This window comes from Elephantulus edwardii, unplaced genomic scaffold (genome assembly GCF_000299155.1).
Source record: "Elephantulus edwardii isolate Elephantulus edwardi_28Jun2011 unplaced genomic scaffold, EleEdw1.0 scaffold00433, whole genome shotgun sequence".
Lineage (NCBI taxonomy): Eukaryota > Metazoa > Chordata > Mammalia > Macroscelidea > Macroscelididae > Elephantulus > Elephantulus edwardii.
The window spans coordinates 924,397-937,343 of record NW_006400183.1 but is presented as its reverse complement, the minus strand read 5'-3'; the positions used below and the strand labels follow the sequence as shown (position 1 = coordinate 937,343).

General features: G+C 38.0%; 1 protein-coding gene across 1 annotated transcript; it reads left to right on the top strand.

Moving 5' to 3' along the window:
• The first annotated feature begins 2,131 nt into the window (after positions 1-2,131).
• On the top strand, positions 2,132-3,079 carry LOC102862423 (olfactory receptor 2B2-like). The gene has a single exon (XM_006902650.1). It carries the CDS (start codon positions 2,132-2,134, stop codon positions 3,077-3,079), a length of 948 nt encoding a protein of 315 aa, XP_006902712.1.
• The last annotated feature ends 9,868 nt before the right edge of the window (positions 3,080-12,947 follow it).

Genomic DNA, 12,947 nt, shown 5'->3' with positions numbered 1-12,947 from the left:
TTTTTTCTTCATTCAAAGATAGAAAGATACAATAGAACTGTACTTCCTGTCTGTACCTGTAACTGTGTTCCTCAAATTTCTTATCAGCTGAGAATAAGGGAACAATTTTCTTTATTAACATCTCTAGAGAAAAGTTTTTTACAAGTTTAGAATAGGCCTTTGATTTGTGATGCTAGAGAAGAGTAGTGAACATACCAAGGACTGCCAAAAGAATTAACAGGTCTGTTCTGGAGAGGGTGACACATAGCTGCTCCTTGGAGGCAAGGGTTTTGGCTCTCCATCTCTCCTAAATTGGGCATGCTTTCAGGAGGGACCAGTCCTTGAAGAAAGATATCATGCTTGGAAGAGTAGAATGACAATGCAAGAGAGGAAGACCCTGATGAGACGGACTGACACTGTAACTGACATTACAGGGATAGATGAGTCAGAGGCATTGAGACTGGCTAAAAATAGAGTAGGCTTCAGAGGTATTATACATAAAGTCACTATCAGTTGCAGGTGACTTGGTGGCACATAACATTTTATAAAGAAAAATGTATATTCTAATGTTGATAAAGGGAGCTCTCATGGCTTAGTGATAGGGAATTCTGTGGGAACCCAAATGCATGTGGTTTAAATTCACCAGCTACTCCACATGAGAAAGGTCGGCAATCTCCTGCCCTGCAATGTGTGCAACATAATAACAATAACATAATAATGGTGATAAAAGAATTTAAAATTGAGTGCCACGGTTATATTTCCTTAGGATGAATATAGTTTTAGCTGATGACACTGACTTTTTTTAGCACCTCTAAGAAATTTACCATCTTGAGTAGCCTCTATCCAAAACATCTCAGAGTTCCTGCATCACTGTCATGCTCCCACTACACAACTTTGTTTCTTTGTACCAGACATTTTGCATTAAAGATTGAATGTATAGTTTACATTCCTATTGTTGAAGTTGATGGTTGACAAATTATAAAGGGAAAGAAAAGATGAGGTTTTTAACTTACAAAGCCACTTTCCATTTGCAGCTGCATGGAGACTCCATTGCACAACAGAACAAAAAGCTGCCCAGTTTTGTGCCGTAACGTGTGCCACCCATTCTCACTATTTGAAAGCTCACTGTTCTTCAGAAGTAGATAATTAGGTCATGCCCCCCAGTCTTTCTCAGCTTGGAGTTTCCCTGACACCTGTTCAGTGTCACAGCAACACTAAAACATCCCTTAACAGAAAGATGGTGAGTGTGAGTGAGGTGTATTGGCCAGTAACGGAACCTGGGTATCCAACACAAAAGGCAAGAATTCTATCTCTAAACCACAACTGATCCCTTTCCTTCCCATGGGTTACCCTAGGGAATTCAAAGTTCTGTAAGTATTAAGCTCTTCTTTTTAAGTCACTCAGAGACAAGGATCACTACGGTTCATGTTCATTCATTATGCTGCATTTCTGAAGACCAGAGACTAAGTTGTGTGTATTCAACAAATCACTTATACATCACATAAAGACAACTGAGAAAAACATTATTAAAAAAGAAGATCCTGAAGATGAGAGGATAAAAAATATGCCCACGGCAAGCCCAACTAATTTGGGAAGGTCTTTCAGAATGCAAATCCAATGTTGTTAAACAATCTTCTATTATATACATTACTCATTGAAAAAGAATGTATTTCCTTAATGTGTCTGACAACTTGCTAGGTAGATGTTAGATTACTTTTTTTAGGACAGTATAGAGTTAAAAAAAATAGGTAATTTCCATAACTAAGGGATTTCATTGATATTGAGGAAAAATACCAAAAAGTATGACTGTCTACATATCTCTCATGATAGGTATCCAAGAGGAAAGAAGTGAGGACAATGTGTTGATTCAATAGATATGTGAGCATTGAAATTTATATACGTTTAGGTTTCTGATATTTACTTTGCTATCAACTTGACGGCACATAACAACAGCAACAATATATTTCCAACATACTCGGTTGAAAATTGTGAAGAAGTATTTGTTTTTATCAGTATCTTTTCACATTATTAATAGTAATCTGTATAAATTGCTAATAAAATTACTATAACTGACTGATATTACCAATAACCATGCCTTTACTGAACTGTTGGATTTTTATATTTCAGGGAATCAAGAATTGAAGCAGTTAATATGAATAAGGTAAATGAGAGTGACACACCGGGAGAATTCATCCTGTTAGGGTTCACAGATCGGCCATGGTTGGCACTTCCCCTCTTTGTAGTGTTCCTTATTTCCTATATCTTGACCATTTTTGGCAATCTGGGAATAATTTTAGTGTCACGTGTGGATCCCAAACTCCATACCCCTATGTATTTCTTTCTTACTAATCTGTCTTTCCTGGACCTTTGCTACACCACAAGTATAGTTCCCCAAATGCTGATAAACATATGCAGCATCAGGAAGGTCATCAGTTATGGTGGCTGTGTGGCACAACTTTTCATTTTTCTGGCCTTGGGGTCCACTGAATGTCTCCTTCTGGCCGTCATGTCCTTTGATAGGTTCGTAGCTATTTGTAGACCCCTCCATTACTCAGTTATCATGCACCAAAGACTCTGCATCCAATTGGCAGCTGCATCCTGGATTAGTGGCTTTTGCAACTCAGTGTTACAGTCTACTTTGACTCTTGAGATGCCCCTGTGTGGAAACAAAGAAGTGGATCATTTCTTCTGTGAAGTCCCTGCTCTGCTCAAGTTGTCCTGTGTTGACACAACAGTAAATGAAGCTGAACTATTTTTCTTCTGTGTTCCGTTTCTTCTAATACCCTTAACACTTATCCTTATATCATATGGTTTCATTGCCCAAGCAGTGTTGAGAATAAAGTCAGCTGAAGGTCGACGAAAAGCATTTGGAATTTGTGGCTCCCACTTAATTGTAGTGCTACTTTTTTATGGCACTGCTATCTATATGTATATGCAACCACCATCCCCTGCCTCCAAGGATCGGGGAAAGATGGTGTCTCTTTTCTATGGAATCATCACACCCATGTTGAACCCCCTTATTTACACACTCAGAAACAAAGATGTAAAGGGAGCTTTTAAGAGGTTAGTTGTAAGGATCTTTTTGATCATGAAATTATAAATATGTTTTGCTTAAGACTTGAACTTTTCCTTAGTTAATTTAGCCAATCAAACTGGGCCAATAAACAACATCAAGATAAATGGAACTAAGACTGAAGTTGCAAAGGACTTAATTTTATTGGAATCCACAATTAGTACCTATGGAATCAGCATTCAAGAAATAAAACAACTTACTGCCTTAGGACATCTATTGCCATGAACCTCTTTTAAAGTGCTGAAGGTTAAGTATGCCACTTCAAAGGCTATGGTACACTTGATCAAAGACATGCTCTTGTCACTTGTTTCCTATGTTTGTGAAAGTTGGGCAATAAATAACACTTTAGAATTGTAGTATTGGTAAAGAATATACCAAATTGTTGGCTATACTGTACACTGCCAAAGGAAGAAACAAATCTATCTTAGAAAAAGTGCAACCAAAGTAAAATGTCTCTTAAAATTAAGGCTAGAGAGACTGTCACATATATTTCAGGCATATTAACTGGCAGAACCAGTCACTGAAGATGGCTGTCTTGCTTGGAAAAGGAGAGGATGATGAAGGAGAGAAAATGGGCTTAAGCATGACAGATACTCTGAGGGTCACGCAGGACGGGATATGCTTTTACTCTGTTGTGCATAATGTAGTTACAGGTTAGAGCCAACTTGACAGTATCTAACAATAAAAAACAATTACAATTTTTCCTAGTTACACTATTTCCATTATTTATAGAACTTTTATGGTGACTGTCCATAAATAAAATTTCATTGACAGAGAACTCTATTTTCCTCTACTACCTAAGTATATTCATTGTCCTTCTCTCCATCTGGTATTGTTGTTGTTGTTGTTAATTGCCATCAAGTTGTAGGTGACTGACAGCAACCCTATGAACGAAAAATCTAAGCACTTGTATAACTTTTATTGTTTCTCCAAGTTCATAGGGTTTCTGGAAGCAAGCTATTTTGGAAGTGGATGCCACTCCTGTTTCCATGCTTGTTTTAATTGGGGCACTCCACCAAACGCTGTCCACCATGGTTGACCATTGCCTTCTTAGATCTCTAATATAGTACAACTTTAAAAATCTTTAAGATCTCACACACTGTATAGTTGGAGAAGAATAAACATCTTTAAGATTAGAATAAACACTAAGAACCTTTTCTTTAGAAAAAGAACATTTTCATATGCATATAATCTGTCAGTAAAAATATAATACTAATGATCTGCTAGAAATGAAACAAACTTTCATTTTAGAATAGAATAATTTAAAAAATAGAATAGAATTCATTTTAAAGAACTTTTTTTTTAAAAAAAAGAATAGATTATTTTAAAACATGGATACATTTATGGACATTCATGTCTGATATTTTATACTCTGAATTGCAGAAAGAACAGTAAAGTTTAAACGAAATAATAAACAAAGTGTCTGTTCTCAGACACATGGGGGAGGGAGAAAAATCATGAGCAAGGCTAGAGAGAGTTTGTGAAACTCTAAGTTTACATATTATCATCCTTGTTCAGGGACTATACTAATCTTATCTGGATCATTCCCATTTTAGTTTATGTGCTGCAAAGTGAGCATTCACCCTTAAACATTATCAGTAAATTTATTAGTTGAGTTCTGAGGCTGGATACTTCCTGTGAGTTTTGTGACAAAACATTCTGCCAGAGGCTAATTTTCTGCAGCACCTAAAGTTGGCCTCTTTATCTTAACAAACTCAATCTCTGTCTTAGTTACAAAGTTACAGATTTTACAAATTTACAAACACAATAGAAAATGTTAGTGAGTACATTTTCTTTTGTGTTTGGCTATATTATTTTTGGGGGTTTTGAAATTGGTTTGCATACAGTAATTTGTATACATTGTGTTTCAATGTATAGAAAGCTTATATTTTTCTTATGCAAGATGGAAAGGTTATTTGTACCAGGTTAATGTTCTTGCAATAGGTAGTACAGAGTGTAATTTACACTAGTTTTATGTGGCCTTCAGAGACATTACAGTGCTAAAGACAATTGTCACACATTGTAAATTTCTTAAGGAACCTTGGTAACAAAGATCGTAAAGTGTTAGGCTGCTAACTCAATGATCAAAATTTCAAATCCACCAGCTGCTCCACAAGAAAAAGATGAGTAGTATCTCACACAGATTTTATAGACTCAGAAATGTCATGGAGAGTTGCTCTGAGTTGAACTTGACTTGATGGCTATGGCTTTAGTTTGATTTAGGGGTTATTGCTTATTTGATGTATCATGCTATTTTTATTTAATTGCTTCTTCATTACCTTCTTTGTCCATTTTATTTCCACCAAATATATCATAAAAGATAGCCAACACAACTAAGTACAAGAAGTACAATAATAACATTCTTTCTTTAGCTATTATGTTAGTATTCATTTCTGCTTCAGTATAATTCTCATACAGTACTATGTACTTTTAGACTATAACGTACATCTGAGTCACCTGGGGCCTTTCAAACTCTAGTTTGTGTATCTCAGTTCATTGCCAGAATTTCCAAGTGAGTAGGTCTGTTCTGGGCCTGAGAATTTGCTTTTGTTACAAAACCCCTAATAATGATCCTTTTTCTAGTCGGACAAACCACAACTTAAAAGTCACAGTGTTAACAGTTAAAACCAAAGTTGTTTTGGTTGAAATCTTGTTCATTCTTTCTATCAGTGAGAATTGTAATGACAAGAGAAAATGGTAGTCAATCCTAGAAAACTATACTGAAATAAGAATATAAAAGTTTTTTCCCCTAAAGAAAATGCAGTCATATCTTAACATCCAAATAAATAATATACTGAGTTACAAGAGTCAAATTTGGATAAGAATGCAAAATCAAAATCTAAGTATTGTGAGTTGTTGGTGTTGTTGTTGTTATGTGCCATTGAGTCACTTGCGACTCATAACGACCCTATGTAAAAGAGCCCTAAACACCATTCTACCCTGTGCCAGCCTCACTGTCTCAAACACACTCATTGCCACCACTCTGCTCACAGACTCGATCCATCTCATTGAGGGTAGTCCTCTCCTGTGCTGTCCCTCCACTCTTCCAAACATGATGTCCCTCTCTAAGGACCAGTCTCTCCTTGCAACATGCCCAAAGTATGTCAGAGGAAGCTTCAGAATCCTTGACTCCAAGGAGCATTCTGGCTTAACCCTCTCTAGGACAAATCTGTTTGTTCTCCTAGCAGTCCATGGTATATTCAACACTCCTCTCCAGCACCACAGCTCAAAGGCATCAATTATCTATCATCCCTATTCATTGTCCAATTCTCCTATGCATAGCATGTAATTGCAAAGACTATAGCCTGGATCAGGTGCACCTTAGTCTCCAGCCTGACGTTGTTGCTCTTCAGTACTTTTGAGAGGTCCCTCACAGCTGAGTTCCCCATGCAATTTGTCTCCAGATTTCCTGGCTGCTGTTACTGAGAGTGTTGACTGTGAAACCAAGTAAACCAAAACTGTTAACTATCTCAATCTCTTCACCATCCATACTGATGCTGCCAATTGATCCAGTGGCGAGAATCTTTGTTTTCTTGATATTGAGCTTCAATCAATGTGAAGACTGCAGTCCTTGACCTTCTGCAGCAAGTGCTTCAGGGCCTTCTCAGTTTCAGGAAGCAGGGTTCTGTCATCTCCATAACACATGTTGTTGATTTTTTCCACCAATCCTGATGCCACACTGCTCCTACAGCCCAGTGTCTCGGATGATCTGTTCTGCATACAGATTGTAAAGATATGGAGACAAAATACATCTCTGAAGGACTTCTTTCTTGATTTTGAACCATCCAGTGTCTCCTTGCTCTGTTCTGATGACTGCCTCTTGGTTCAAGTATAGGTTTCACATTAGCACAATCAAATGTTCTGGGATTCCCATTCTTCTCAGAGTCAGCCATAGCTTGTTGTGATCCACACAGTCAAAAGCCTTAGCATAGTCAATGAAGCACAGATAGACATTCTTCTGGTATTCTCTGTTTTCTGCCAAGATCCATCTAACATTAGCTATAATATCCCTAGTACCACGACCTCTTCTAAATTCAGCCTGCTCATCTGGCAGTTCTCTATTGACATATTGTTCCAAACGTTTTTGGATAATTTTCAGCAGAATCTTGCTTGCATGTGATATCAATGATATTGTTCAATAATTTCCACACTCTGTTGGGTCACCTTAAAAACAAAACAAAAAACCAGAGTGGTAAAAAGTTGAACAGTCTTCCCAGTCACTAAGGGCTGTAGAATCTTTATCAACTGGTGTCAACAAGAAATCTTTGCTTGTTATGATGCAGTTGCTATGGAGCCCGATGATACTGGAAATGGACTTGAGCTTCAAGTGGTCTTAGAATTTATGAAGTGTTATAACTCTAATTACATTCATTTTCTTGTCCAAAGAGTTTACTTTAAAGGCAAAGCCTTTGATAATGATCTCAAATCCTTGCTTTACTGGCAAATAATTAGAATATGCTAACTATTTAAAGTATCATCAGTATTTACATATTTCAGTACTGCTTTAATATAGAAGGAGAATTGATGCCTTTGAGCTTTGGTGTTGGAGAAGAGTATTGAGGGTACCATGGATTGCTAAGAAAACAAACAGATTCATCCTGGAGAGGGTTAAATTGAGCTACTCCTTGGAGGCAAGGATTCTGAGGCTTCTTCTGACATACTTTGGTCATGTTATAAGGAGAGACTGGTCCTTGGAGAAGAACAACATACTCGGGAGGGTGGAGGGCAGGCTCAGTAGGGGAAAGTCCTCTATGACGTGGATTGATTTGGTGACTGGGGTAACTGGGATGAGTGTGTCAGAGACACTGAGATTGGCACAGGATAGAACAGAGTTTAGGGCTGTTGTACATAGGGCCGCTATGAGTCGCAAACGACTCGAAGGCACATAACAACAACAACAATATAAGGAGCTGGTAAATGCCCTATGGGTAGAAGTTACTGATGTACAGCAAATTATCTACTCTAGTACTATTCCTGAATGTCCTGAGTCTTCAGCAAGCCCTAGCAGAGTAACAACAGCAAAGTAACATACCAGGGAAGAGAAAATTGGATATAAAGCAATCTCTTAAAAAACATGTATATAGTATTTCTTTAATATTCAAAAAAACTCATTTCATTGAGTAGGAATTGGCTTATAACTAACCCTTCATTAAGCTTCCAAAGCTGTAAATTACATGGGAGGAGATTTCTCATTGTTCTCTTGGGAGTCACTAGTGGATTCAAATGGCCAGAAAGACTCCCTGCATTTTGAATTAGCAGCACAATGACATCTTTAAAACAAACAAACAAAAAGGTGGATTTGAATTGCTGGATTTTGAGTTAGGACTTTTACCAGAGTGGTAAAAAGTTGAGCATTTGTAAAAAGCCCCTAGGACTCCTACACAAGCTCCAAATATGGTGAAATTTTTCCTAAAAGATAGGGAGGCCTAATGTAGTCATGCATAGTCATTGTTGTTAGATGCAGCCATATGAACAACAGATCTAAACTCTCTCATATCCTGTGCCATCCTCACATCTCCTAGACACACTAGAGACCATTGTGGCAGTTACTTTGTCAGGCCCCCGGGTTGAGGGTTGTAAAAGGAGCAGTCACAATGTGGAGATGGTGGTGTTTGACTCTGCCTGCTAAAGAGAAACCATCCCCATCAATAATATCCATAGCAGCAAACAGCTGCTAGGTCAGACACACCACTCCTTATGCTTCTGCATCTATTTCTGATGATCATATGAGTTTGATATTTGCTGTTAACTCACAGACTTTACTCACATTTGTTTTACTAAGAGTGGAGTTTATTAGGGAAATGGGGTGGGGAGTGGGAGAGGCAAAGAATGTATTATAATACAAGTCTAGGTTTAGTCCAGCAATTCCAAACCAGACTACTAGCAAGACACAATTCCTTAATGAGTAAAAGTCTTATTTTAGTTCAGCAACTCAAATTAAAGGAACTCCTGTTTCCTCAATCATCCATCAAGGTTTGCCTCAGAGCAGTTATAAGTTAGTGTCTCCTGCAAGCATCTGGCAAACAAAACTTTTAACTGTGGCCAGCACAAATGCAAAAAGCCTCAGGTTACATCTTGCCGGAGTCTCTCCACAGAAATGTCACAGTCTCTCCATCATCATCACCAAGGTCTTGCCACCAGGATCTCACTCTGGTCTGCCTCTCACAAGGGTTGTGCTCCAGTCTCCCTCAAATCTTGTTACCCTGTGTGAGAAGCACATCTCTTTCTCCACCCCCACTCCCAGTCCCACAGCTGTGCATGATCTGCAAGATCATGTGTCTGTAGTTGAGGTAGCTGGAGACCAGAGGGGGCTAATGTAATGCCCAGAAAAGCCAACTTTTAAGGTACTATCACAAGAGTCTTCCTCTCTTTCACCGACCCTCTGCCTTTCTGAGCATAATGTCCCTCTCCTATATATACCTAGACCAAAAGGGGAACTGAGGCACAAATGAAGACTTGTACACCAGTGTTCATAGTAGTGTTATTCATCATCTCAAGAACATGGAAATAGGCCAAATACCCAACCACAATCAAAATGGATTGGGAAAGTATGGTACAGTCACACGATGGAATACTATCAAGCACACAGGAGCAATGATTTTCTAAATTACTACATAACTTCAGAGGGACTGGAGAGAATCATGCTAAGTTCACTAACAGTTCCCTAAGGACAAATACTGTATGAGACCATTATTGTAGAAACTGCATCAGGATCCAAGGGGAAGGATGGGGGAGCAGAGGGATGAGGATGGATGGTGTCTGTGCGTGGGTGTCACACAATTTGATGGGTGGAGGGACAGGCGGGTAAAGGAAACCAGAAAGATCTGGTGTGAAAAACAGTGTATACAAACTTTCTAAGTAAACCACTATAAAATAAAAATTTTATTTACAAAAGAACCCTCATTAAATATTTTATTTTAAAAAAGTAATACAAATTCAATAGCATGACATTTAAACATTTTTGACTGGATATTTTACTCCTAGTTTCTTGAGTTTTGGAAAAAAGATGACGTTTCAGAAAAAGTTTTGCAGAACAAATCATTGATGGTAGAGGACTATTATTTCATGAACATCACCTCCCTCTCATTTTCCCCCTGGGTATGTAGCTAATTAGTATAAATTATGAAGGAGAGTTTTATAATTTAGTGTTAGAGGCTTCAACCAGAGACCTAATCATGCACCAACATTGGTAGACATCATACATGATATCTCTTAACTATTTTTCAAAACTGGTAGAAGGAAAATCTAAAATATGGAATTGATTCTCTAATGCCACGCAATGTGATACGTGTAAAGACAGCATTATGCATCTGCAATAATCCCTCTTTATCCTAAAATTAAATCTAACTGGGCAGCTCACAACTTGCTACATGTTAAGTGGAGCTCAAGTCAACTAAACAATCAAGTTTGTACATCTGAGTGCTACTTGAATTCAAGCCTGTTTGGATATAAACATTAACTGACCTATCTCCAGTGCTTAAAATGGAGGTAAGTAGACTACACTTTGGAAAAATACTAAATTTAAAATTAACAGTTTAAAAAATTTGAGGGTTCACCATGTTCATAAAGTCTTTATAAAGATATGTTTACTTTTTTGCACTTACTGATGATTTCTTTTTGTCTCAAGTATGATTAATTTCTGTGTCTACTTAAGGCAATGTATTATTTTTGGTCAAGATTTAGTGGTTTTTAACTCCATGAATTGTTCTTAATATATTAAATAATTATTTTTATTCATAAAAGGGAAAGAGAAAACCTTTAATGTATATTGGCATAGAGTTTAACAGGTAAACAATCTATGACTGATAAATTTCAGAAGCACAGGTTTAGACTCCTCAGGTCTTTTGTTTGGCAAGGGATTTCATTATTAACAATACTTCAGTCCTAAAAATAGGACTAAAACCCAACATTTAAGTTATTTAAAACTCTTAAAATACAAAATGATACTGCAAGTTTATTTGAAGGTAAGCTTTCCAGAGTGGATAAGTATTTAGAGTTACTATGTGTTTGGAAGGTGAGGAAAAGTACACAAAAGGGAGTAAAGCAGAAAATGAGAAGTCAGGTCTTTAAAACCACCCAAGCTTCCTCCTCAATTTTCCTTCCAGTGCCATTAATCTTATTCGACCCAGTGTTTCCTGCTAGTGTGAAAAAGATTCTTTTTCATTTCCTGTGTCCTCACTGAGTACTCTAGTGTGCCCTGTCATGTTAATTAGGAGGATAATTCATATGACTAGATACACTAATTGCTAAATAATATTGATAACAAAAGCAATTTATTACCTCTATATTAGTACTGAATCTCAGAGTCAGGAGATCAATTGACTGCAAGGCAAACTTTCCTTCATTTGTATCTTCAACAGAAAGGATCCTCGAGTTTTAGAAAGAAAACAGCAATTAGAGGGTCAGTCAGAAAGGCCATGTGTGCTAGATTAAAAAGCTTCGCAGTTCTGCATCAGGACAAGTTTGAGACCTGATCATCATTTTATGAGAAGTAGATTGCTAGGCCTTTCTGGAATGTTTCCTGAAATCTATCCAAGGCATGAGCAATACACAAGCCTCCTCTAATAGAAAAATGATGTCTGTGCATGATGTTCATTGACCACGAAAGGAACCTAGATCTCCCACATACAAGGCAAAAATATTACTGTTGTTTTTAGGTATCTTCAAGCTATGACTTATAGAGACTCTAAAAGCAACATGGCTGAACCTTGCCCTATACAGAATCATTCTCCTCATGATCTCTGTCATGCTCAAGGTCATTATGATAGTCATTATATCAATCATCTTGTTAAGGGTCTTCTTTTCTTCTGCTGATCCTCTGCCTTTCCCAGTACGATGTTTCTCTCTAAGGACTGGTTCCTCCTGAAAATATGCCTAAAGTAGGTAAGATGAAGTTTCCACATTCTTGCTTCTAAGAAGCAGTCTAGTTGTACTTTATTCAAGACAGATTAGTTTATTCTTTTGGGTGTCTGAGAGAGATTCAATTCTCTTTGCAAATACAATTCAAAGGCATTGATTATTCTTCTGTTCTTTTTATTCATTGTTTAACTTTCAGGTGCATGTTCATGTGTACCATTGAGTCAGAACTGACCCATAGCGGACCCTCTGGAGGGTTTTCAGAGGCAATTACATGGGGCACGGGGGTGACTGCTCATCATTACCCATGGAGCAGCTAGTAGATTTGAACTATGTGTCTTTGGAATTACAGTGCAGCTTCTTGCAAGTAGGCCATCAGAGCTCCCGATGCATGTTGTTGTTGTTGTTGTTACGTGCCGTTGAGTTGCCTGCAACTCATAGTGACCCTATGTACAAAATCCCTAAACTCTGCTCTGTCCTGTGCCAATCTCACTGTCTCTGATTACCCCAGTCACTGAATCAATTCCCCTCATAGAGGGTCTTCCCCTCCTGCACTGTCGCTCTACCCTACCAAGCATGATGTCCTTCTCCAAGGACCAGTCTCTCCTCACAACACGTCCAAAATATTTTAGACAAAGCCTCAGAATCCTTGCCTCCAAGGAGCCACCGAGTTTAATCCTTCCCAGGATGAATCTGTTTTCTTAGCAGTCCATGGTACTCTCAATACTCTTTTCCAGCACCACAGCTCAAAGGCATCAATTCTCCTTCTATCGTCCTTGGTCATTGTCCAACTCTTTGATGCATAACAAGTGATAGCAAAGACCATGGGCTGTATCAGATGCACTTTAATCTCCAGAGAGACACCATTGCATTGCTCTTCAGGACTTTGGAGACTTCCCTAACAGATTTTTCCATGGCAATATGCCTTTTAATTTCCTGCCTACTGGTGCCAAGAGTGTTGACTGTGGAGCCAAGCAAACTAAAGCTGTGAACAATCTCAATCTCTTCACCATCCATCCTGATGCTGCCAATTGGCCCA